Source organism: Aphanomyces astaci, assembly GCF_000520075.1.
Source record: "Aphanomyces astaci strain APO3 unplaced genomic scaffold supercont1.22, whole genome shotgun sequence".
Classification (NCBI taxonomy): domain Eukaryota; phylum Oomycota; class Saprolegniomycetes; order Saprolegniales; family Verrucalvaceae; genus Aphanomyces; species Aphanomyces astaci.
Window position 1 is genome coordinate 347417 of NW_009798285.1, and position 25269 is coordinate 372685.

Below are 25269 nucleotides of genomic sequence, written 5' to 3' on the forward strand. Positions count from 1 at the left end.
TGGAATCTCGCCAAGCCAAATTTGCACGCTTTGATTGGCTACACGTCGTTTGAGTGAAGATTTTGACGCATTCTATAACGGACCCCAGAAATAGAACATTTGGAAATGTCTGTCTATAAATAGATTTTCCCATAGATGTTGGTTTGCAATCGGATTGCATTTGTCAGTTGACTCAGGCTGACCGCCAATCGGCCCAAGTCAGACGTCGACAGAGCGGCCACCTTCATGTTAAAGAAGCGTTTGCATTGGACGAGCACCAACGACTTCTTGTTACCCAGATCCAGTATTTCCAGTGCGCTGTGACACCAGATGTGAGAAACACCCGCCGTAAAGTACCTACCTCCTGTGCGCGCCAACTTCGACTTTGGACTGCCACAACGTCATGAGATCGTTGTCTGAGGTGAATGCATCTTGCACGTAGAGGACGTCGTCGAGCCATGCGATGGAGGCTGGGCATATTGTGGCGACAGGAGCTGCGGACGCTGCAATGTGGTCCAGGAAAGCGTGCCGAATCGCTGACGCCAGGACAACCGAAGTGGTCAAGCGCTGCTGGCCATCGATGACGAGCATGGCGCCACCAACCTGTCGAACCAATGCGATGGGAACGCTTTGTGGTCATGGCGATCAACCATGTATCCAAGAATTGGACGTCCCATCAGTAGCGACGTTGCATGAGCGGAACGCCTAGCTTGTTTGCAAACACGAACGCCCCTAAAATTGTGCGTGTACGTGTCTGGGCCATGGAGACCCAGATAGTACGTGTGCAGGTTACGCAAGATCTTGGACGACGTCGGGCAGCTTTTATGCGGGCGAATTGAACTTCCCGACCTTGTAACGCTTTGGCTTGTAGGTTGATTGGTCGAAAGAGATGTGAACTTAAAAAGTCTTTTTCAATTAAAAACGAAATATGCAACTCAACAATGCAAACAAAACGACGAAGTGTTGCCGTTCCATTATTTCTTGAACGCGCCAACAATGCCAGCTACGGCCATGACGAGGATGGCGGCGACACCGACCATGTATGCAACCGATCGGGGCTTGGACCACGCCAACGCGTAGAACACCGTGTGGAGAATGCGCACACCCGCGAACACGATGATGCTGATGCCGTTGATGTCCGTGTCGCCGCCGCTCAGAATTGACGCCCATACCACGATGAGTCCAAGTGGGATGTTTTCCAAGTCGTTGGCCGTGATGCGGCTCCAGCGCCTTTCGTCAACCAGGGCCGCTTGCTGCGTGGCTTCCTTGGACTGCTGTCCGTCTTCGACGGCGTCTACAACCAGCCCAAAGTTCTGCTTCTGGTCGGGCGTGTCTTCGGGGGCGCGGAGGCCTGCGAGTTCGCGCTTGCGAGCGCCGATGAGCGTGACGACCAAGTATTTGATGTACAACACGAGCGTGGAGATGATGGCCGCTTTTTGAGCAAAGAACAAGTCGGTGGCCATGATGATGATCGATGGGGAGGAAGGAGTGTGAAGAAGAACGCTCGTTGATAAATGACTGAAGGGCGAGAAAGAATTCTCAAGGGAACTTCAAAGTCTCAAAGTTGAACTTGCCTTCAACTTTTTTGGTCCAGAAAACACATACGGACAGTCACTCTCACTTCAACGAACCTCGCTCTTCAACAAATCACTTCAACAAAGCACTTCAACAGTGGTAGTGTTTTTGCAGTGCAAGGTCGACAAGCAATTGTCAGTCCTGATGAAATTACAGTAACGTTAGTTAGCGGCGACTTCTTCACTTTAGTACGACGCCACTAGTACATTAGTGTCGTGGCGTCTGTGCGACAGTACAGTAGCGAAAACACCAGGAAGCTAAAGTGTAGTGACTATGGACACGCGTGCAAGAGTGTAGTGACTAACTACACTCGGGCACTGGTGTTGCGTGTTGTTCTCGCGTACACTTGTACTACGTACATAGCAGTCACATGTTGTTCTCACTGCAGTCATACAGACGAAACGCATGCTATGAGCGCGTTCTTTGGAACCCTGCCGACTTCTCCAGTTCGACGTATCACTCCCCCCTCCCAAATGATTGAGCGAGAGAAGCATGCAATCGACATAAAGGGAATGTGTTATATTTGAGTATGCGTTCGCAGGGCAGCGGGGGAGAGTTGAGCGTGCAGCATGCGATGGTAGATTGTTGTGGAAAGTTGTGGCAGTTCACACTTGTGGCATGGTCCATGCTGCCACGGAATTAGATTTGCAAGTCCCATACAGTACTACCATTCGCCGTACTCCTTCTTTCAACTGGCAACATGCAACCAACATTCCCACGGGACTGTAACTGGAACAAGGTTGAGTTCCAAACGAGACAATTCATATCAGTGTAGAAATACCTCTTTAAATGAATGTCCTCCTTAATCCCATCTGTTATTTTTAATCAATTGGACAACTGGCTCTATAAATACATAAGTAATACTTCAAGTACTCCGGAGTGTTAATAACCCGCAGGAGTTGCATTATGTACCTGCCAAGTGTATACCCTAACCACAACCAAAATATGCAAGCATCATGTGCTTCTGGACATTTCGGATATTTGGTAGATATTGGAAAATCGACTTTTCAAATGAAAAATTTGTTTTCCAAAATATGTCTCATACGTTGGAACTCTACGTTGTTCTGGTGGAACGTCTGTGTCCAACGATCCGTCCAAAGCAACCCACAATTGCTTTATCGTCCTTTCCTACAGGGCCAACAAGTGCATGTGAGGCGCTCATAGAATCGACAGCTGCGTACTTCTCTCCTGCATTCAAGCCAAGGCAGGTGTACATATATCGTTCGTTGATGGTGCACTGCATATCCGAGTATACTTCAACCGACAAGACGCCCACATGCATCGTTCGTGGAGCACGATTAATCATGTACCAATCCTTCATTATTTACATTGCTGTTCGCAGCATGAACAAGTCAAAGTGCAGCTACACCATGCACGATAACGACCAACGTTGGCTCCACTTCTGTTGGTGCCACAACCTCGACAATCAAAGTATTCGATCGTCGGCAGTGCCTGTCTTGGCATGATTGAAACCACGCAGTATGGGTTCGTCGTCATCGGCCTTGGAGCATTCCATGCGGTGGCCAACGCAAGTGGCGGAATGCTCCTGCACACAAGCACGGATCCATCCAGGCTGCGCGCTCGGCTGGTGCCTCTGCTGGCCATCCATCGCGTCGTGCGATGTCTTGCCATGTGCGACGCGTCGCCGACGATGCCCTTGTTTCAAGGCCAGTGTGATTTGACCCGTACAACATGCATCAACCTACTTCTACTTGGCTCCTTCATCGCGTGTTCTCACCTGCAAACTGTTCTCGTGAATTCAATGGGCGTGGCACTCGCCTGTGTCGCAGCCTCGTGATCCTTGGATGTCTAGTCGCGGTAATCGAGCACTACATTTACAAACTCCGTCTAGTTGCCTCCGCCGTTGTTCCAACCAACGACATTGACGAAGTCGGATTACGATTAAAAATGCTCGCTCCTCTCGTATTACCGCGGCGGCGACGGACTCGTGGAGCGCGTGTAGGCCACCCAACTGGGTGCGCTTTGGTACTAAACTACTCGATACCAATCGCTGGCGTTTCCGATGTGTTGTGATGGTAGTGTACGTGGCCATGGTAGTGTTGTTTGCCAACAACGTTAACTCAATGGCGATTCGCGGGGACATACCAGTCTGCGATACAGTCGAATGGGCATTTGCCTGTGGAATCGGTCGTGACTACAGTCGCGGTAGGCATTGTTCATGCTGTGATACGTCGTGGGTATCCCCCCATTGTCATCCACGAGGAATTTTCCCTTCACGAGCATACGTCAAGCGGAACGTCGACAGTATTTTTGCATCCCCCCGATTCAGAAACTCTACTTCCCTCATACCCCGAGACACTCGTCCTCGAACGTGACCAGCTAGATACCAAGCGGAAATATTCCCCTCCACGCCCACGAGTAAACTGTCGTCGCCCCCCCCCGTCCGTCGATCCCCTTGCTCCCAAATTTATCAGCGTGGTCACGAGTACACTGAACCAGTTGATGAAATTTCAGGGGAAACCATAAACGGAGCTCCTTGGTCAGGAAACGGCATGTCTTCTCGACTTGTAATCGTCCAACCACTTGGTTCATGATCGGTCTTCGTCGAACGTGGGGGGGCTTGCTTACTCACTGTCAGCCAGACTGTGCGCTCGACCGCGACCGACTATGGGAAGTGGCATGAACTGCGTTGTGTTTTAATCTAGAATGTTCAACCAGCTCGTGTTTGCTGGCGGTACCTCGGAACGCAAATTCCGAGATACAAAAGATCGTGAAAATTGACTTGGAAATCTCGCGTCCGTTTCGTGGCGGCTACTTCAGTTAGTATCACCACCATCCTCAGCATCCCGCCAGCTCAATTGGGTCTGCAGTTCGTTGATCGTTTTCGATTTTGAAGTAAAGTTCCATCTGTTGTAGGCGAGAAGGGTGACTCCAAGCTGGTGGTCCACCGTGGGTTTCTTGCGTCATTTGACGCACGAGGTTCTAAAAAAATAAACCTTGGTCTATATATTGTGTTTTTCATGTAGTTTGCCCGTTGTTTAACTGCGCTAAACAAAATGGTACTTTTTCTCTCCCAAGTCAACAATCGTCCCATCCGCAATCATGGCCGTAAATCCAAACAATCCCTCGACGCCGAAATGCCACCTGATGTCAGTGCGAGTACGTGCGTGGGTTATCACTCAGTTGCGGCATACGCCAACACCCTGATGGACATTTGGTGCGTTCAGCACGAGTTCGGACAAAACATGAGGTTGCTGATTCGACGAAGCAGTGTCAAGGAGTTATTGAAACAAAAGAAGGTCGCGACGATGGAAAGAAACGACGAAGCGTTCGTCGACCGCGGCAAGGGCATCATGGTAGATTGTGTGGATGCTGCTAATTTGGCAAATGTCAGCAGCAATTTCTACGCTGAGTATTCTGAGTCCAGGTTGAAATACCGTGTGGACAACTTGATGTCGCTTGCCTTGTGTTCACGTGGCGATAACATGAGATCATTCATTTTCCAAACGAAGGCGTACAGTGTGCAAAGCCGTTTTGCTGTGTTTGTTGGAAGTCCAAAAAAACCTAGTATGGCAATGTTGAACAAACGACTATGATGCGCCACATTGACGCTCGAAGGTGTCTATTGGGGTGTTGTCGTTGTATTGGTTATACCGATGGCAAGTTGGGAACGACACGTGGTCGGACTTTGCATGCACAGACCGTTGGTACGACATTTGCGCGGTGAAGGAGTAAGCCGAGTTACCCCCGTGCTGTATTCGCATCAGTATATTGCAATCAAGAAACAGCATGAGCTGTTGGGCATTCAAACGAAGGTTCGAACATAAAAAGGCCGCAAAGTCGCTGCGTCAGCCGAGAACCTTGGCGCTCGTGGGGAGTCGGTTGACAAGCAAGTGCATTGGGATATCAAGAGTAGGAAAGGCCGGTACGCTAACAACGTTGTTCCGTGGGAGTGTGTCCGAGTTCTCGCCGGATTTGGCACTGAAAGCAAAAGCTATTACCTTCCATGGGATCTGCTTGAACCCCCCTCCAGCTTAAGCTAATGGTGTTCCCACTGCTCGAAACCGCAAGGCAGCAATTAACACAGTCGCGAGCTACGGGTACCGAGATTTCTGGCTCCAGTTTCTTGGACTTGATGGAGTACATGAGGACGGTTTTGCTGGAAGACATGGCTGTGTTGTCTCAAAACGATGAGTTCAACGGTCATCCCCTCTTCCGCCACCCGATCCTGAAGACACCTGAGTTTGTTCAGTTTCGCGTGCAGCTTTTGTCAACTATTGCCGACACACCTACACCAGCAAGTGCCATACTGCAACGGGCTATGCCTTTGGTTGCTGAGAGTCTTGCCGACATTCGTAAGGACACGGTTCACGTCCACGAGCAACTTCTTCAAATCACCAGCAGCTTGGCCGCAATGCAACAGGCTTTGGCAACGAATACAACTGTGACAATGGACCTTCCGACCAACAAGTGTCAAGTACCATCCGCCTTGGGATTCAACAAGCACTGCTTGCAGCGGCAAGAAATTTAACCTTCGACTCAAGTCACGTATTGCTAGGCCCCACTGCAACATGCGACAACGCCTCGGCTCCTCAAACAGATGAGCATGCAAGGCATTACTCCCACCGTATCGCATGTCGCGACAATTGTACTCAGTGCATCAAGCGTGGGCCGAGTTCAAGTACGGAATCCCCCCAGCTCGTTCAATTGAGTCGATGGAAACACTGCATGGCAGCAAGTGGCGATCCAGCAACACGGACACATAGCTTTTCATTCGTCGGAAGCCAGTGTATGACACAATCGCGTTGGCCATCAACATTGGATTCTCCGAAGCAGAGGGCATTGCATTTTTGGACGATGTCCTCAAGAAATGGAGCGGCCTACGGTCCTTGGCTGAATTTTTGAAGTCAAAACTCAAAACGCTCACCCCATCCACCGACTTACCATCAACCCGCAACTCAGTTGTTGCACACTTTAGCGAGTAGATTTGACCTTGAAACCAGTACGCTGTTAATCTGTGTTTGAAACAAATACGGGAGGCAAACGTTCTTGATAAGTGACAATGTGACATTCAAATACAAATCTCTCTATTGCATTGTACAGTACAAGAGGGCATATCATCTGTTCATACTCAAGTCAAGATCGGAATTTCGGGGTTTCGGAGTTTCGTGGTGTATACTAACTTCTTGTAAGTCACAAAGTACATACAGTGGCCGTCAGAATGGTTCGCCAGTCGAAGATTCTTGGACTTCAACATTCTTTTTATCCAATAACAATCATTACCCAGAATACAGTCAATTCATTGGCCGATGATAATATTCTCCCATCCGCGCGCAATTATTTAAAATAATCCACCTCACATTCACTTAAAATTCAATGACCACCCTGTCAACGCACCGCCTTCGCAGAAAGCGCGGGTACGAGATGGCTGTACGGCTACAAGTGCTCGAGCTCGTAGAGACCTCCAACGTACACAACGTCTCTAAACTCCTTGGCATCCCACGTCGTACCATTCGGTCGTGGATCGACCAAAAGGACGACATACTCGACTTCGACGGCAACAAAAAGCGAATGAAGCTGAGCCTAGGTGGTCACCCCGAAAGCTTCCCCGACCCGGTTGGCCTGCTGGAGTTCATAAAGGAAATGAGAGTGCGCGAGCGAGCGCTAACATCCGCGCACATGATCACTTAGATTAAGCGCTTTCAAACTGACTGGCTACGCACGTATCTTGCCGGGAAAGCACTTGGCACCGGCTACCAAGGCATACTGCGTCTGCTCCAACGCTTGTGTCACGGCTTCTCTCGTCTCAAAGGCGGTTGCGGCAAGCAGTCCCAGCCTGCCCTCATCAAGGTCCGAGACGAGTTCGCCGAAGAGTTCCACCACTCGTACCGACAATACGCCCACGATACCGTCTACAATGTCGATGAGACGGGCTTCTACTACGACATGCCGCCGCGATACATCTGGGACGTACGTGGTGGTGGCGCGAAGATTTCGTTTGGAGAGAAGCACTCCATGCGAATGACAGTCGTTCTCACGGCGCAGGCAGACGGCATCAAGCTCCCCATGCTCTTCGTCATCCGTGGAGCCTCGGGCGGCCGCATTGAAACGAACGAGTTCCCAACTTTCCCGGCGGGTCACGTGTACGCTATGCAAAACAAGGCTTGGATGGACAACGATGTCTGGAAGACGTACCTGCGTTCGCTGCTGTCAGCCACGTCAGTGATGAGTTGTACAAGATCGTCAATGAGGAACTCAGTACCCATTTGGTTGCCCTGCCGGCCAACGCAACGTCTGTCTGTCAGCCGTTAGATGTTGGCGTCATGGGGCCGTTCAAGCGTTACCTTCGAGATGCCTGGCTTGCCGAGGACATCATCGAAGGCGATATCCTGCACAAATCATTGATTTAAAGTCAAAATTGCAATGACGATAATCTCTATCATCCCATAACCTGCAATAAAATGGAATCTTCTCACTTGAGATGAATAAAAATATGGCGACCTGTCCTGATTCGCTGAAAACCGAGGCGTAGTTCGAACTACTGGACCCAATCACATCAAGCTATTCACAGTTCCGTCGAAGTGAAAAGTGGGTAACCATTCTGACGGCCATTGTATCTTCTGTTCATACTTAAGTCAAGATAATCGGAAGTTATTGCAAAATCCATGAGTTCAATCCATGAATTTTCGTAAAGGACATATCATTTGTTCATACTCAAGTCAAGATTAAACGTACACACAGTAAAAGACTATCTTATGTTCATACGCAAATCAAATCATAATGTATTATACTACAGTACATCTACGCTCGACAACTTTTGCACAGGCAAAGGTTTCAATGCGTACGATGAGCCATAATGGAATGTGACTTCCCGTCCATCTTGATGGCTCTTGTTGCATACGTGGCTCCAAGCAATTCAAGAAAGGCGAGTTCATTTGTGAGTACGTCGGCGAAGTGATTTCAAGTGAGGTGGCCTGTGCACGGCAAGAGCGACACCATCACACGTACATGATGGTGCTGGACAGTGGAAGGTACATTGATCAATTTCAAGTCGGCAACAGCTCGCGGTTGATTAACCACTCGTGCAAGCTCAACTCAATTGCCGAAGAATGGATCGTGTGTGGTAAACACCGTGTATGCTTTTGCCCCAAAGCCCATACCAGCAACCTCAAACTTCACCAAGTTTGGCTTCTGTCCCGATTGTAAAAGTCGGTTACCACAACGCTGTCCTAGGTTGCAAATCGACCTGTCGCACTCGACCAAACGTTTCTTGTTGACACACGCCATTCCGCACGCCCCGAGGCATGAACACTTCAACATAGGGTGCTCACCCGGAGTCGTGCTTTCTTGCCCAATACAAAGCTCAACGTCAACCTAACCTTGCTTGTGACGCTTGGCACTGCTGACCAGACGCTCGTCATTGCGCTGTTTGGAATGGTACCCTTTCCCCGCAACCAATTCAGACTCCATGTGTATCCAGTGTCGACAACATCGCTGCTGTCCCTTGAGCACCGGAGTCTTGAATTGCCAAAGATGCTTGCTTCTTCACGCCTTGAAGAGGGTCTTGTCTGTGCGCTTGCAGTATCTATCAGTAACTTGTCTTGTCCACGCTTGGAGACGCCGTTGTCATGGGCAAACTGGGCTTGTGTGCACTTTGAGCCGGTGTCCAACAATGCTTCCTGTGCTTCGATCGTTTTCAGGATGTAATGCAAGCGGGTAGTTGATGGTGCTCTTTTCTTTTTGTATCGAATTTGGAAGTTGCAGTTAGTGAATGATGCAATACAAATGTTGAGTACTTCCTCTGTTCCACATTACTACGTCGATAAGAAAAACACACCTATTCCACATTACTGTGAAGAAATAGATTCTATTGGCTCATAACAGAATGCAATGATTCGATTGGTCAATAATTCCTAGCCTACAAAAGCAACGAAACAGGGCAAGAAACATTCGACATAAGAAAACCAGCGCGTCTCAAGGCTGCCTTCTTCACATGGGGCAACGCAAAGTGGCTTGTCGCCGCCGTGCTCGAGAACCAGCCGCATCACTCCTTGAAAGGTAAAGAACACGTTCTCTAGCCACCCGTCGACACACTTGCCAGTTCCGCGTCCGTGATAGACACATGTGGAGTCGCGTTGTCATACTGTAGCACGACGCGCTTGTTCGCGCTTGGAAACGTGGCCTTGATTGCTGGTACGACCTTGTTCATCACGTAGTCTCGATATACAGCAGCGTCGACGCTGACCAGCTTTGTCACCATAGTCCCTGCTGGTTGGTTGCGAGAGTTGCGGGCGGCCGGCACAAGGCACACAAACGGCCACATCCCAATCTTGCCGTTGAAGAAAACACCGCGGGGCTCATCGTATGGAGGACGAGCAACGGCGCCCAAGAACACCACCTTCGGGATAAGTCCCTTGCTCTTCCAAGATCGCCAGGGTGGCATCTCACCCGGGACGAGGTAGACCTTTCGACGATCCTTGTCTGCGTTGAACCACTTGTCGTCCAGTTGCACCACATCCCATAGGCCGTTAAATTGCGCTGCGTTCGACTTTGTTCGCATCCGTCAGAAGCGGCTTGATGGGTGTTGAGCATCGTTGCAACGTTCCCTTCTTAAGGTGGCGACTCAGGGTCCCCAGGGTCGTGCTGGTAGCTGCCGCCATGTCGCGGAAGGTGGACCTTTGGTCGGCAGGTATGGATTGAACAAGCTGTTGGGCGCGGTCGGTGGAATACATTGGCTCGGGCCCAACCTTGCCAGCTTTGTTGGACACTGTGGTGCCACGGGAGCAAAACGTGCGCCAAACGTGTCCGACGGTGCGGGGATTCATGTTCAGTTGCTCTGCTGCTTGTTTGTAAGCACCACGAGGAAGTTTGCCCTTCTTGATGAAGGCTTGGAGTGACAAAGTTACGATCATCCAACGATGATCGTAACTTTGTCACTGCTCGAGAGCTCTCGGCCGATGCGTTTTGACTTGATTCTCCATGGCTGCAAATTCAAAATTAAGCTGTTTTAAGTATGTAGTGTAATTTTAATCGGATGGTTGATATTTGAAGTCGGTTTTAAGCGCCAAGTTTCAGTTCTGGCGCTTGGCAGCCAATAGATGGCACCTGTATTTTGTTATGTTCTTTAAAAAATGATACCCTACATCGAAATTGGATTTGAAATGAATTTTTCGGGTCGGTGACAAGTCGTAACAACGTAGTAATGTGGAATAGAGGAAGTATGTTTTTTGCATTCAGATGCTAATAATGTAAATTGTAGGCAACAAATATACTCAACATTCTATAGTGACCAGACCAATTCATATTTGAGATATTTATTCCGTTTGGTCATATATCTCGAATATTATACCTCCTGGTCATAACTCCGGTCATGACCCAGAAATTTATATTTCAATTTGCAGTATGTTTTGAACCCAAAGTACAGCCGTTTTGGTGTTGACGATGTGTTCAAGGCCAACAATTTGAAATATCTCGACATTTCAAATTTGGATATACTGATTTCCCTCGCTCTTTGAAACGGGTCAAATTGAATAATTTTCGTAAACTTATAAATATCGAAACTGGAGGTGAATTCGAAAGCTGGAGTGCTTTGCGACGAACTGGGTTTCGCGCCGACCCGTCGAATTTCCTTTTCAAAGGGATGGTTACACAACTTCCAAAAGAAGTACGGTCTTACCAGCAAGGTCCAGCACGGTGAGGCTGGATCTGTGACGCCAGCGCAAGTCGAAGACGGCCGCCAAGCAATCAGCAAGTCACGCGTGGTTTCGAGGTCGCCAACACCTACAACATGGATGAAACCTCGTTCTTTTACTGCATGGCCCCACACCGCTCCATCACGCGGCATCGCCAGCCTGGAACAAAGAAGTCGAAGAAGAGGATCACCATTGCACTCACCACGAACGCGGATGGGTCGGATGTCGTTGACCCTCTGTTCATCGGGACGGCGGCGCGGCCACGGTGCTTCAACGGGTTGTCGGGCGAGGCCTTGGGCTTTGACTACAAGGCCAGCAAAAAGGGTTGGATGACGGGCAACCTTTTCAACACGTACCTACTGGCGCTGAATGAGCGCATGGTGGCCGAGGACCGGAAGGTGTTGCTGCTGGTCGACAACGCGCCGCCACACAAGCCCGACGACGAGTCTCTGTACACGAACGTCAAGGTCAAGATGCTTCCAAAGAATATGACGTCCCACCTGCAGCCCCAAAATGCTGGAATCATGGCTTCGTTCAAGGCGAAGGTGAAACAACGCCAGCTACAGAACGCACTTGAGCAGATTGATGCTCTGATGGATGGCCGTCAGGACAGATTGTATGAGGTACCTCTGGTGGACGCCATGGCGTGGGCCAAGGATGCATGGCGCTCTGTGTCACGGTCAACTGTTGTGAACTGCTGAAACCGTACTGGCATTCTCGACACTGACCTGTCGTCGTTTAGCGAGCACGTGTCATCCATGCAATTGAATAGTCAGGATGTTCCATAAACTAATATTGTTTTCACTTTATATTTTGGTACTCTCCAAAACTTGTTCATAATCAGGCGTTTCAAAGAGCGAGGGAAATCAGTATACGCCTTCCAAATATCCGCAAATGCTCGGATATGAATTACACGCACGCACTTTGCAATTTATTGGGGGATATTAGAAAATGTGATGGTTTCGATTTGGACAACTACAGGGAAGTATTTTGGAAATGAATGAATGATTAATTAATGTTAGGGGCTGGTCTGCGAAAATTCCCGTCCACGCTTTTTTGAAGTATGGGCGAAAATACGACTCCTGATTGGCTAAAACATGAATTTTTCTGGAAAACACAACCTCAAAAGAAGGGACGCCTGAGTTGACAGCAGTGATGATTCATATCTGCTTTTGGGTGTCCGTTCCTGCTTTTGCACGTTTTCGATAGAAATTAAGAAATATTTTTGATATATTTTCAAAATCCTCGAAAATAGTTCGGATAACATTCCTGCCTTAAACCGTTATGAGTAAATTCCTTTCGATTGCGTGATTTTGTGCTTTGTTTCTATAAAACAATGTATACCGACTGTGAGTTAATGTAAACACCTGTTTACATTTGTTAACTGCCAAAAGTATTCAATAGGGAGATTTCGGAGATGACTTCTCTTTTTCTTTTCCGTAAAAATTGAAAGCCAGGGATCTTATATCGACGATTTCGGAGATAACAATTTTTCCCTATCCGTAGACTAGATGGAGCCAAATTCGTGGATTTCGTGGATGATCGGCGAGGTCATGGCGAAGTCGTCCCATGGGTCATTCTCCGTTGAAGCGCTTGTGTTGGGGCTAGTAGAGACGGCAGAAGCATACGATCCATTGAATTGATTGAAAAATATGTTAAATTAGTTCAGTTGTTCTACTAACTAGTTAAAGATAAATACTCATCTCCGAAATCTCCCTAATTTTCGTTTCAAAGTCAACCAGTCAAATTGAATGTTGTTAAGCGATGTGGGCTTTGCCAAGGCCAAATTGGTTTTCGAGATTTCCCGCAGCCTCCTTCCTGTAAACGCCAATTATCCACTGAAATACAGTGTATTGTCAAATCGATTCGAAACTGGAGCCCTCGGCATAATCGAATGACTTCGGAGTATGGATTAAACAACGATATGAGCCAATAAAATCACGTCCTGTCGAATTTCTGCCAATCCAAACGTTTGGCCCTTTCGCATGGGCAAAACCACATTTATACTAATGTTTGTATAGTATAGTGTGTACAAGATTACGTAGGAACAAATAGATTTTGAAAGCTACGTATATTTGGTTGGTGAAGTGACTCACAAGTCCAAATTGGGTGAAATGCACAATACCAGGTAAGTTAGGTTGTGAAACGCGAACAAGTGTGAACAAAGTCCTTTTTCAATTAAAATTGCATCTTGCTACTCAACAATGCAAACAAAAGGATGAAGTGATGCCGTTCCATTATTTCTTGAACGCGCCAACAATGCCAGCCACGGCCATGACAAGGATGGCGGCGACACCGACCATGTACGCCATCGATCGGGGCTTGGACCACGCCAACGCGTAGAACACCGTGTGGAGAATGCGCACCCCCGTGAACACGATGATGCTGATGCCGTTGATGTCCGTGTCGCCGCCGCTCAGAATTGACGCCCACACCACGATGAGTCCAAGGGGGATGTTTTCCAAGTCGTTGGCCGTGATGCGGCTCCAGCGCCTTTCGTCAAGCAGGGCCGCTTGCTGCGTGGCTTCCTTGGACTGCTGTCCGTCTTCGACGGAGTCCACAACCAGCCCAAAGTTCTGCTTCTGGTCGGGCGTGTCTTCGGGGGCGCGGAGGCCTGCGAGTTCGCGCTTGCGAGCGCCGATGAGCGTGGCGACCAAGTACTTGACGTACAACACGAGCGTGGAGATGATGGCCGCTTTTTGAGCAAAGAACAAGTCGGTGGCCATGATGATGATCGATGGGGAGGAAGGAGTGTGAAGAAGAACGCTCGTTGAAAAATGACGGAAGGGCGACAAATCTCAAGGGAACTTCGAAAGTTGAACTTGCTTCTACGTTTTGGTCCAGAAAACACATATGAGACAGCCACTCTCACTTCAACAAAGCCAGTCTGGACAAAACACTTCAACAATGGCCACCGTTGTTTTACAGTGCAAGGTCGACAAGCAATTGTCAATCAGATTACAGTACGTGTAGCGGCGACTACCTACTGTACAGTAGTACGAGACCACTACAGTGTCGTGGCGCCTCTGCGAGAATAATTCCCTCATTAACAGTAAAAGAGTTCCACTGTTGTTTTGGTCCGAAATATTGTTTCACAACGTCAATGAGGGAATTATTACATCCGGATACATCTTTCCCTGTAGTGAAAGGGGAGGGTTCTGACTCGACCCTAACTAGGCTTCCTACCTGAGGAAACCTGGGACTGAACCAGCGACCATCGGTGTGTTCTTGTCATACTTAGATCAGGTGGAAAGTGATCTATATGTAGACGCGCTCCCAACTACGAGAATGTGTACTCTCAACTCCTGTAACCTGGCACTCCGACCTACCCCCGGTGAGTACATACGATGCTAAATCTCCGGGGTTAACTGCATCGCTAGTTGTTAGCTATCGCCAACCACTGATATGCACTTAACCCCTAGTAAGATGTGAGGTGGTCTGAGCATACAAAGTTCCTTATAAATCTCATTGAAACAGTATCTCGGGTCAATACAACAGTGGAACTGTTTGAATGAGGGAATTGTACCCTGTGCGACAGTAGCAAAAACATGATGCAACACCAGTGCAAGAGTAATGCGTATTATTCTCGCGTACACTCGTACTCGTACTTACATGTAGTACTCACATGATATTCTCGCTGCTGTCACACAGATATACTGTGCCGGTACTGAACCTGTACCATGAGGGTGTTCGTTGGAACCCCGCCGACTTCTCCAGTTCAGCGTGCCAGCAACCCCCCCTCCCAAGAGATCGAGTGAAGCATGCGAAGGATTTGAAGGTCATGTGTTTTATTAGGTATATTTTAGTATATATTCGCAGGGCAGTTGAGGAGAGTTGAGCGTGGCAGCATGCGATGGTACAGTTTACTTGTGGAAAGTTGTGGCAGTTCACACCTGTGTCCATAGTGCCACGAATATATTGTGTCTCACACAGTATTTTACTGACAGTGAATTATTTTCATTGGCAACATGAAACATTCCACAACATGTGGTCTACTTACTGTACCAAAGGTAGTACATGTATCGGCCCTCGCGGAGATATCCACAAATTATATCGATAAAACGCCTGGTTTTGCTTTGAATGGCTGAAAAGTATTTGTTTACTATTAATAACTATAAAATGAATCACCTGGTTTTGCTTTGATTGGCTGAATATTTTAGTTTCGTGACTCTCATTGGTCATGGGATTTCCCTGTTACTAATCAATCACCCCTATTATGACGCAGTTACCTGAGTGTGCTGAGTCAATGGACGATCCAATTTTGCAGCAATAACACTTGAGCGCGTAGGTCTCGTAGGCGAGTCTCTCCGTATCCCCAGCACACATGCACACCTATATAGATACAACTCAAGTACACCAACTGGACGCCCGCGCTACCGCAACATGCGACTACACCTCGTCGTACTGCCCACGCAGTCGTGGAATACTGAGTTGAATGTCTATTTTCTGCCCAAACCTTCGAAATTCTAACCAATCAATCATCGTGGCTGTTTTTTCACAATGGTTCACAATTCGCTAAGGAGTACTTTTAGCATTGTCCTTTTCCCCCAGAAGCGCTGCGCATTCAATTGTGAGCACCCCACTCCAATTTCGAATCGAGGTTCTTCCATGGAAGTCCAGTACATAAGTTCTACAATAATGTTATGCCTCTGGTTGGAACTCTATGGAAGTCCTGTATGTCTACAGTAGTACTTCGAAGTACTACAGTACGTCCTTCCATGGAAGTCTGGTGAACATCATTCTAGTTCATGAATTTTCATTGACCAGTGAAATGGAATAAGTAACGGGGGGTTACTAGTACATACCTGTTTTGCTTATGCATCGCCTTTGTTGCAACGAGTGGTCACGCCAATGCCACGGAGAGGAAGCGTTGCAGCGCATTCTTGTCCTTCCAACGACCCGTCCAAAGAAACCAACCCACAATTGCTTCATCGTCCTTTTCTACAGGGCAGCAAGCGCATGTGATGCGCTCATAGCATTCGACAGCTAACGTTGCGTACGATCGTGTGTGTTGTGACCTTTCCTACTCCCCTGCATTCAAGCCAACACAGTAACGTTAACGTTATGTTGTTCACGATGCACTGTATATCCGAGTAAGCTTACACTTCGCCCTACAAGACGCCCACATGCATCGTTCGTGGAGCACGACTAATTATGCCCCAACCCTTCATAATATAAAGTACTGTACACAGCATGAACAAGTCAAAGTGAAGCTACACCATGCACGATAACGACCAACGTTGGCTCCACGTCTGTTGGTGCCACAACCTCGACAATCAAAGTATTCGATCGTCGGCAGTGCCTGTCTTGGCATGATTGAAACCACGCAGTATGGGTTCGTCGTCATCGGCCTTGGAGCATTCCATGCGGTGGCCAACGCAAGTGGCGGAATGCTCCTGCACACAAGCACGGATCCATCCAGGCTGCGCACTCGGCTGGTGCCTCTGCTGGCCATCCATCGCGTCGTGCGATGTCTTGCCATGTGCGACGCGTCGCCGACGATACCCTTGTTTCAAGGCCAGTGTGTTTTGACCCGTACAACATGCATCAATCTACTTCTACTTGGGCTCTCACCTGCAAACTGTTCTCGTGGGAATTCAATGGGCGTGGCACTCGCCTGTGCCGCAGCCTCGTGATCCTTGGATGTCTAGTCACGGTAATCGCGCACCACTTTTACAAACTCCGTCTAGTTGCTTCCGCCGTTGTTCCAACCAACGACATTGACGAAGTCCGATTACGATTAAAAATGCTCGTTCCTCTCGTATTTCCGCGGCGGCGACGGACTCGTGGAGCGCGTGTAGGCCACCCAACTGGGTGCGCTTTGGTACTAAACTACTCGATACCAATCGCTGGCGTTCCGATATGTTGTGATCGTCACGTACATGGCCATGGTAGTGTTGCTTGCCTACAACAACGTTAACTCAGTGTCGATCCATGGGGACATTTTCCAGTCTGCGATACAGTCGAATGGGCATTTGCCTGCGGAGTCGGTCGTGACTACAGTCGCGGTAGGCATTGTTCATGCTGTGATGCGTCGTGGGGTTTTATTCCCCCAGTGCCCCATCGTCATCCACAAGGAATTTTCCCTTCAAGAGCATATGTCAAGGGGAACCTCGCAGTATTTTTGCATCCCCCCCCGCGAGTCAGAAACCCCGCTGTTCTTCCCACATTTCCCGAGCCACTCGCCTTCGAACGTGACCAGCTAGCTCCTAAGGGGAAATATTCCCCTCCACGCCCACGAATGAACTGTCGTCAACCCCCCGTCTGTCGAACCCCTTGCATCCCAAAACAACAGCGTCGTCACGAGCACACTGAACCAGCTGATGAAATTTCAGGGGAAGCCATCGACGGAGTCCCACTCCCTCCTTGGTAGGTAAGAGCATGTCTTCTCGGCTTGCGATCATCCATCCACTTGGTTCATGATCGGTCTCCGTCGAACGGGGGCATGCTTATGCACCACGCGTACTTTAGCCAGGCTATGCGCTCGCTCGACCGCAACGGACTGCCGGAGGTGGCATGAACTGCGTTGTGTTTCAATCTAGCATGTCCAACCAGCTCGTGTTTGCATTCCGAGGTACCGCCAGCAAACAAAACGTGAAAACTGACTTGGAAATCTCGCCCTCGCGTCCGTTTCGTGGCGGCCACATCAGTCAGTATCACCACCATCCTCAGCATCCCGCCAGCTCCATTGGTTCTGCAGTTCGTTGATCATTTTAGATTTGGAAGTACTGCTCTACCTGTTGTAGGCGAGAAGGGTGGCTCCTAGCTGGTGGTCCACCGTGGGTTTCTTGTGTCGTTCGATGCCATGCGAAGTCAATTTTGCACGAGGTTCTAACCTTGGTTGGTCTCGACGACGACTACAACGACATTATTTACTGCAAAACCATTCATCTTCTTTCACTGTTTGTTTGTAGTACTATATTCACGTGTATTAAGAGTGACATGATGCACGAGGATGTTGTGCTCATAAGGATTCGGATTGGCCATTCGATGGGGGGGCTTGCAGCGATGGACTGTACCCAACCCTTTGGAAAGAGAGTCATCATGTACAACTACAGGTGGCCTCACGTCAGCACCCACGTGTTTGCCGACGCCTTCAACGCCCAGGTACTAACCGTTGCTTGTGCTCACAGTACGTTATTGTCTACCTAAGTGGTCACCCATGCAACGACTCCGAGTGATACCACCACGATGGAGGATGGAATGGGGAGGGGGGATACAACATGCCGACCAAGAACGTCGCTGCGCGAAGACGACCCTCCAGTCCCAAAAGTTGAACCATACATAGATAGATATACTAGTCCGTGTGTGTATGAAGAGGAGTGCGCAGTAAGTAGCCTCAATGTACAGTATATAGCTAGCTACCATCACGTACACATGCAAATTATGAACGTGGATTTGTAGTGGTATTGGCACCAGTGCATGTCATAGCAATCCTTGTCATGTAAGAGAGACCCTGCAGTACTATTGCCCAACGGTGGTAACAAACCACTCGGCTAAATCTAAGCTACACCAGCTCGAGGCTTTGCTTGGCCCTGTCCCACGCATACATGTCAATGCGTCCCCCAAACGAACTCGTCAGGATGTGGGTGACTCCGTCGTCGGCCGTCGCTGGCTCCACGCACGACAGGCTTGTAAACATGGCGGCTACATGTGTGACGTCGTCATCCAGCCATCTATCGTGTCGTAAAGGGGCGTACCCGCCGCACCGTCTTGCGTCGAGGCCAAGAGGTTCCCTGACACTGTGCTCCACACTCGAACGGAGCTGTCCTTGGACGCTGTGATGCCTTCGTCGGGGCTACATAAGTCACTGGTCAGGATGGCCATCGATTGAACGCCAGGAGTAGTCCGCCGATTTCACCATCACCAGTGCTACTACTACTACTACTATTACTACTACTCCATGCAACTTCGTCATCCTATCAATGATGATGCAAACGATTGAGGCGCATGTCGTACTGCCCCGGAATGTAAGCGCAGGCGGTTGCATCTTGGGAGTGGCCCGTCATCTCGGCGACTTGTTTGCCGGTGCGGCGGTCCCACACTCGGCCTTCGCATCCCACAGCGTTGAACCCCTTGCTCGACGTGAACAAGTAGTAGCCATCTGGTGAGCACGCCAGCGACAGGGGAAAGTACACGTAGCCGTCGATCGTCTGTACGTTCTTCCACGTCCGGGCGTCCCAGAGGCGGAGGTGGAGGTCCTCGCCTCCCTGCGCCACCACGTGCGCGTCCGACGGCACCCACGCCATGCATGTGACGATGTTCTGCGACGTCGATGTGTTCTGGAGACGCGTGGCAGTGGCCACGTCCCATAGACTCACGCTCGTATCGCGGCTGCCGGACGCGAGGTGGCCTTCCGAAGCTACATGCACACTAGTGTACGGTAAACTCGTGTGGAGAGAGGGCACGAACGGTCGATGGCCAGCGCCGACACGGTGAGGGAGTGTCCGGCAAAGGTCGTGGGAATGGCATTGTCGTCGGTTAGACTGTGGCGAGCGATGGTCGTGTCACGCGAACACGAGTACAGACTAAACATGAATGCGATCGATGGGTCAAGTGACTTGGACTGGTAAATTGACCTGGAAGTGCGAGGACCCACGAGAAGCCGATTGACGCTGCGACTGTGAGCCGCCCACGATCGTACGATTGATTTGGATGAGAAATCAATCAATTTGATCGTCCCGTCGTCCCAGCCCGACGCGCAGACGGGGCCTGATGTATGGACAACGCAACTGACCTAAGCAAGTGATGTGTCTGTCGGCAATGTTGGGATAAGGGCGTGATGATTGTACGGGAACGCTGTCGTCATGAACGTAGACATGATGATAATGTGGTGACGATGTCGAAGATGGATCCTCCTCCATGGAAGCACCGCCGCCGGTGGTGCTTTCTGGTTCAGCGGCCCACGTGTCCATGCTGCGCGGCCCCGCCTTGGACGCGCAAGTTCCCATGTGTTGTCAGATGATGATAATATCAAGACTACTTGAAACGGTTTTTCGTAACGACATTGTTGTTATTACGTTTACAGCTCTTTCCACTCGGCATTTGCAGGGTCTTTTGCCGAAGATTCGTCCGTGGTGCGGATGGCTTGCTTCAACTTGCCGTCTTTGCTGTACATGCCAATAAAGCACACAACGATAGATGATATGAGGCCACATGTGAACTCGAGCGACGAACGCACCTCGAATTGGCCAGAACCAAGTAGTTGCTCAACCCACGCACGGCGTTGGCCTTGAGGTTTTCGATCTTCACTTCGTCCGTCTCGTGGATGGACTTGCGAAACTCGGCACGAAGCATGCTTCGAATGGCTTCGCCCTTCTTGGTCTACCCAAATACACCCCCAAATGGTGAGCTCAACAATGCCTCCTCCGTGCGTACCTTGCCGCCGATGTGGTTGGCCAAGCGCAGGCAATCGCGGTAGAGCTACATGGACAAGGATAAGGAACGTTCATGCACGCCGTGATGTCCCACCTGCAGAGACGTCCGTGAGACTTGTGGGATGCCGCTCATGTTGTTCCTCAATGCTGCAGACTTTGGGTCGACTGGATGAAATGTAGATGGGCATTGCAGATACCATTGGATGAAATAGAATATAAATAACCAATCATATGACGGTATCCGGATAAAACGTTCGTTGTGCGGATACTTGAATCGATGTTCCGCATTTTCCTCCTTCGGTCCCGTCGTCGAGATGATGGCGGAGGATGACATTGTGTACACGACGGAATACGACGTGATCGTCGTGGGGACTGGCATCGTCGAGTCCATTGTGGCGGCGTACGGTCTCTTTCGTCGTGGATGTCGTCCTCATAATGTCAAATGGATGTAGGTCGCTTGCCCGTGCGGGTCAAAAGGTGTTGCACCTCGACACGGTATTGGCCGCACACTTCCTCAAACCGTGCTCATGCATCCTTTGTAGAACGAGTACTACGGGTCCGACTTTGCCTCGTTGCCCTTGCACCAGTTCGAAGAGTGGATGACGGCTCAACCACCTCCCCCGACTTCAGACGCTCCGACGCAACCATATCCGTTGACCAATGCGTTTCGCTGCACGCTCCTGCATCAGTCGAAAGCCGACACGTTCCAACCCCGGTCGTCTTCGTTCAGCTTGGATATTCAGCCCAAGATGCTCCTGTCCAACAGCCCGCTTGTGGACGTCCTAGTCCATTCCGGCGTCGGTCGGTACCTCGACTTTATGGCAATGCAAGGCACCTTCATGTACTCTGCCCAGCCTCAAAGTACATCATCATCCTTCTCCATCCTTCCTCTCATGACATATATCGCCTTCTAGACAAGAACCCGCCCATCTGGGAAGTCCCGTGTTCCAAACCCGACGTGTTCAAGAGCAAACTCAACGTGCTCGAAAAACGGCATTTGATGAAGTTTTTGCAATTTGTTGCTGATTACGGTACCCGATTGTTCTTTTTATCCAATCAAATTCTCCCTTTTCATACTTTTGTCCAATCATATATCGTCGTTGCATTCATTCCGTTTTTGATCCAATCCAAATTCTCCATTCTTATAGTTTTGTCCAATCATGTACTCGTGGAATACACATAGGCGAAGCCGATGTGACGACACTCAACGAGCGCGATCTCACGGCCAGCCGCGCATTGAAACGCCCGCAGAACAAGCAACACGACGACAAGCTCACTACCACCTTTGACCAGTATGCTTCGTTTACAGATGTGCTGTCGACGCACTTCAAACTGTCGGCTGCCCTGCAGCAAGTGGTGCGCTACGCGGTGCTCCTGCAGCCCACGAGTCCGCACCCGTCGGTCGAGCTGTCGACGTCGGACAGCCTCGACGCCATCTTCGCATTCGTCACGTCCATCGGCAAGTTTGCGCCGTCGCCGTACTTGACCCCCATGTACGGCATTTCCGAAGTCGCGCAGAGTTTCTGTCGCCTCAGCGCCGTGTACAATGGCACGTATATCCTGCGCACGTCGCTGTCCCATCTGGATGTACGACCCTCTGTCGATGATGCAACCAGTGGTGGCCATCTGGATGTACGACCTCCTCCTGTCGATGAGACAACCAGTAGTGGCCATGTGGATGTACGAGCCTCTGTCGATGATACAACCAGTAGTGGCCATCTGGATGTACGACCCTCTGTCGATGGTACAACCAGTGGTGACTTGTGCGTGGGCATGTCGACGACTGACGGCAAGTCGTTTCGTGCCAAGCACGTCGTGTTGAATGCATCGTCATATGCGCATTCCATCGGGTGAGTGAATATTATTATTATTATATTATTCTACATTCCATGGAGTGGGCTTTCTAATTGTGAATAATTCGCTATAGCCTTTTAACATTCGCGAGGTTTGTCGAAGCAATATTGAATCACGCTGGAGTTCTGATTGGTTGAATTTACTTGTTCTTTCTGTAAGAACCAATCAAATCCACGCAAAATTGGATTAACCAATCGCGTCGTGGATTCGCGATTCGATTCGGCAGCGAGATCATTCGATTATTCAACGGGGTCTGGAAATCCGTACCGAATCCACTATATATTTTTTCCTTTTCACTTCCCCTACATGATCTTTCGGTCAACTCACAGAATATAGGTACACGCCGCACACCGCCCTGTTGCGGGGCATTTTTGTTGTCGATACGTCCATACAAGTTGGCGTGGATCGGCTGGTGCTGGTGCTGCCGCCTGGTGAAGTCGCCCATCCCAACGCCGCGCTATCGGGATCTTGGGCCGTCCATGTGCTTCAAATGGACTCGACCATGGGCGTGTGTGCTTCTGGAACGTTCTTGGTACAGTACACTCGATTATGTACCTACATCCTTTCGATAACGTCCTTTGACCCAAATTTGTTTGGGCTTTTGTCCAAATCTATCGATCGATTTGTTGTGCTAAAGTTTGTATCCTGTGGTGATTGCAATCACACGAATTGAAGTCACACATTGCTAATTCTATGTTGATGATCGTTTCCTGCACCCTGATTGGCTCAAAATGTCTGCTGATCCTTCTGGACAATATTGATTTGAACGTTCTCCATGTCGCTCCAGTTTAGAATAAACATGCTGTCGATCTAATACATACATATATATATATATAAACGTGCATAAATATATGTACGAGTTATTGCTCTTTTTTGTATATACTACTACAGTAGTAGTACAAGCTGATCAATTCACACGAGTGTACAGTTGTTATATTGACAACACGCTGGTCCAATTTCGAGATTCTACTCGTCCCGGCAATATGTATTGTCCTTGTAACCCGAAATACAACGAAGGATTTTAAGCCACACCGAAGTTTATATGGGTATCCATGTATTGTGGCCAATCAGGTTCAGCTATTACAAATCAGTTGGTTTGATTTGTTATTGAAATCGAATTTCGAAGTATATAGGCCAATCAAAGTTGAAAATTTAGAATTTACTTCGATTCAAAGTGTGGCTATAAATCTGTACTTGGAGCTTTTGTATGCTGATTCGCCAAATCTATCGATCGATCGATTCTTTGTCCTGACTTTTGGATGTAAAGATCGTCCTCCAGCGTCGTCACACTAATTTCAGTCACACACTTCATTCGACGTTGAATTGGTTCGACATGAGTGGATGTTTTGATTGGCCACCTTGATTCATGTCCTGTATTTTGATTGGTCAATCGCTTGTCTGTCGATTGGGTTCTTCTGGTCATTCGATTGAGAGAGCAAACACCTGATGATATATTATTCCCCATATAGATTCACGTGACAACGGTCGCGCCTCTTGATACCCCTGCGGAGGACTTGGTGTCGTACATGCACGCGATCTACGCCTGTTTGTATCCTGCCAATGCGGTCACGCCCGTGTGGAGCGCTGTGTTCACCATCCCAAGTAGTATTACTAGTCCAACGACTACTCGTAGTCTGGCCAATGTACATGTGTGTCCTTCGCCTCCCCTATTGGACACGACGTTGGCGACGTGTGTGGCCGACGCGCGCGCGATTTTCCGAGCCATTTGCCCCGAGGAAACCCTATTGTTTTTGCCCAAGTCGGAAGAAGCCCACGCGGAAGCGGGTAACGGCGCCGATTCCGATTCGGACGTGGCGCTCCTGGACCAAGCCGCGCAGTTGCTTCAAACTAGTGTAACCGAGGCTGGCAAACGTAGTATCGAAGACCACTCAAAAGGCGAGGTGGCAGTGTTGAGTAGTACTAGTAGTACTAGTAGTACTGTGAACGGATCGAATGACAGCCCATAACCCAACCGCGTTTGACGTTGAAGTAGAATGATGTTGTGCTATAATGTTGTTATAAACTGTCCAGCCACAGACGAACGTCGCCCATTCCTCGCTCGACTTCTTGAGGGTCAAAGTCCGATAGCCATGTGGAGCTCCACAACGCGCTATGCCACGACATGGGCGCTTCGTCCATGCATGGACTTGACAGAGGCAACATCTGGGGACTTGCATGTTCCTGTAGTGGTTCGGCGTTGACAAGGCCGTGCCCAGAACTGCTCATTCCATCAGGTTCAGGCATCATGGTGTGTGAACTCGCCATTGTCGAGATATGCTTGAGCAGGGGAATGCATGTCGCGAGGGTGCCTTGTGTCGATGTGCTCACGGAAACGGGGATCCGTGTGTCGTCGTCGACGGCGGCCGTCGCCGTGTGTATGGGCTCGTTCGCTCCAGCTTTGACCCGTCGCTTGATGCGGTGGAGGTCCGCGGGGTTGTCCCTTGAAAAGTGGAGCTGGCTGTACGTACATATCGCCGCCTTTTGCTTGGGCCACTTGCGAAACCCAAAGTAATTGAGCTGGCGCTGGAACGATGCGTACTTGGTATGGCGAAAGTACCGGTGCAGAATGCGTGCGGCGAGCAAGCGTTGGTCCAGGATCTCAAATGCATGGCCGTCGGGGGTCCACCGGATAATGGTTGCGTCTTCGAGTTGGAGCATTGAGTGCAAGCTCTGCACGAAGCTCGGGACGACGTCAACGGCGGCGAGAGGTGCGAGCGCCATGCCAGTTGAGTTGGAAAGTCGACGACGAGGTTGCAACAATGATGGAGTGGTCGGCAAGTACTACTACTGAATGTGATGGCCCCCGGTCGGGTCTCTTGGACACGCCCGTT

The 25269-nt window shown here is 49.5% G+C and overlaps 10 protein-coding genes across 13 annotated transcripts; 2 read left to right on the forward strand and 8 right to left on the reverse strand.

The window, feature by feature from the left end:
• Positions 1-166: 166 nt before the first annotated feature.
• H257_09240 (hypothetical protein) lies at positions 167-893 on the reverse strand. The gene has a single exon (XM_009835397.1). It carries the CDS (start codon positions 617-619, stop codon positions 224-226), a length of 396 nt encoding a protein of 131 aa, XP_009833699.1. The 5' UTR covers positions 620-893; the 3' UTR covers positions 167-223.
• H257_09241 (hypothetical protein) lies at positions 870-1520 on the reverse strand. The gene has a single exon (XM_009835398.1). It carries the CDS (start codon positions 1440-1442, stop codon positions 954-956), a length of 489 nt encoding a protein of 162 aa, XP_009833700.1. The 5' UTR covers positions 1443-1520; the 3' UTR covers positions 870-953.
• A 4255-nt stretch (positions 1521-5775) lies between these two features.
• H257_09242 (hypothetical protein) lies at positions 5776-6497 on the reverse strand. Its single transcript, XM_009835399.1, has one exon. The coding sequence runs from the start codon at positions 6149-6151 to the stop codon at positions 5786-5788; it is 366 nt and encodes a 121-aa protein (XP_009833701.1). The 5' UTR covers positions 6152-6497; the 3' UTR covers positions 5776-5785.
• Positions 6498-9589: 3092 nt separating this feature from the next.
• H257_09243 (hypothetical protein) lies at positions 9590-10427 on the reverse strand (the record flags this gene model as incomplete). The annotated part of the gene is made up of 2 exons (XM_009835400.1): positions 9590-10009; positions 10065-10427. The coding sequence occupies 2 exons, from the start codon at positions 10425-10427 to the stop codon at positions 9590-9592; spliced, it is 783 nt and encodes a 260-aa protein (XP_009833702.1).
• Positions 10428-13363: 2936 nt separating this feature from the next.
• H257_09244 (hypothetical protein) lies at positions 13364-14003 on the reverse strand. The gene has a single exon (XM_009835401.1). It carries the CDS (start codon positions 13931-13933, stop codon positions 13445-13447), a length of 489 nt encoding a protein of 162 aa, XP_009833703.1. The 5' UTR covers positions 13934-14003; the 3' UTR covers positions 13364-13444.
• A 2516-nt stretch (positions 14004-16519) lies between these two features.
• On the forward strand, positions 16520-17915 carry H257_09245 (hypothetical protein; the record flags this gene model as incomplete). Its single annotated transcript, XM_009835402.1, has 3 exons — positions 16520-16742; positions 16859-16935; positions 17679-17915. 3 exons carry the CDS (start codon positions 16520-16522, stop codon positions 17913-17915), a joined length of 537 nt encoding a protein of 178 aa, XP_009833704.1.
• Positions 17916-18615: 700 nt separating this feature from the next.
• H257_09246 (hypothetical protein) lies at positions 18616-20202 on the reverse strand. Of its 3 annotated transcripts, XM_009835405.1 has the most exons (6): positions 20000-20184; positions 19787-19944; positions 19620-19735; positions 19167-19569; positions 18908-19005; positions 18616-18854 (listed from the first exon to the last, which is right to left on the reverse strand). In XM_009835405.1, the coding sequence occupies exons 1-6, from the start codon at positions 20156-20158 to the stop codon at positions 18715-18717; spliced, it is 1074 nt and encodes a 357-aa protein (XP_009833707.1). In that variant the 5' UTR covers positions 20159-20184; the 3' UTR covers positions 18616-18714. The 3 variants fall into 3 exon arrangements, with proteins under 3 accessions (XP_009833707.1, XP_009833705.1, XP_009833706.1); XM_009835403.1 differs by having other exon boundaries at positions 18908-19569; XM_009835404.1 differs by having other exon boundaries at positions 19620-20202.
• On the reverse strand, positions 20196-20801 carry H257_09247 (hypothetical protein). Its single transcript, XM_009835406.1, has 4 exons — positions 20679-20801; positions 20586-20630; positions 20389-20531; positions 20196-20317 (listed from the first exon to the last, which is right to left on the reverse strand). The coding sequence occupies exons 1-4, from the start codon at positions 20715-20717 to the stop codon at positions 20230-20232; spliced, it is 315 nt and encodes a 104-aa protein (XP_009833708.1). The 5' UTR covers positions 20718-20801; the 3' UTR covers positions 20196-20229.
• A 70-nt stretch (positions 20802-20871) lies between these two features.
• H257_09248 lies at positions 20872-24480 on the forward strand. Of its 2 annotated transcripts, XM_009835408.1 has the most exons (7): positions 20872-20984; positions 21037-21079; positions 21127-21445; positions 21499-21615; positions 21768-22434; positions 22775-22970; positions 23908-24480. In XM_009835408.1, the coding sequence occupies exons 1-7, from the start codon at positions 20899-20901 to the stop codon at positions 24403-24405; spliced, it is 1926 nt and encodes a 641-aa protein (XP_009833710.1). In that variant the 5' UTR covers positions 20872-20898; the 3' UTR covers positions 24406-24480. The 2 variants fall into 2 exon arrangements, with proteins under 2 accessions (XP_009833710.1, XP_009833709.1); XM_009835407.1 differs by having other exon boundaries at positions 21127-21615; positions 23908-24405.
• Positions 24455-25159, reverse strand: H257_09249 (hypothetical protein; the record flags this gene model as incomplete). Its single annotated transcript, XM_009835409.1, has 1 exon — positions 24455-25159. The coding sequence occupies one exon, from the start codon at positions 25157-25159 to the stop codon at positions 24455-24457; it is 705 nt and encodes a 234-aa protein (XP_009833711.1).
• Positions 25160-25269: the final 110 nt, after the last annotated feature.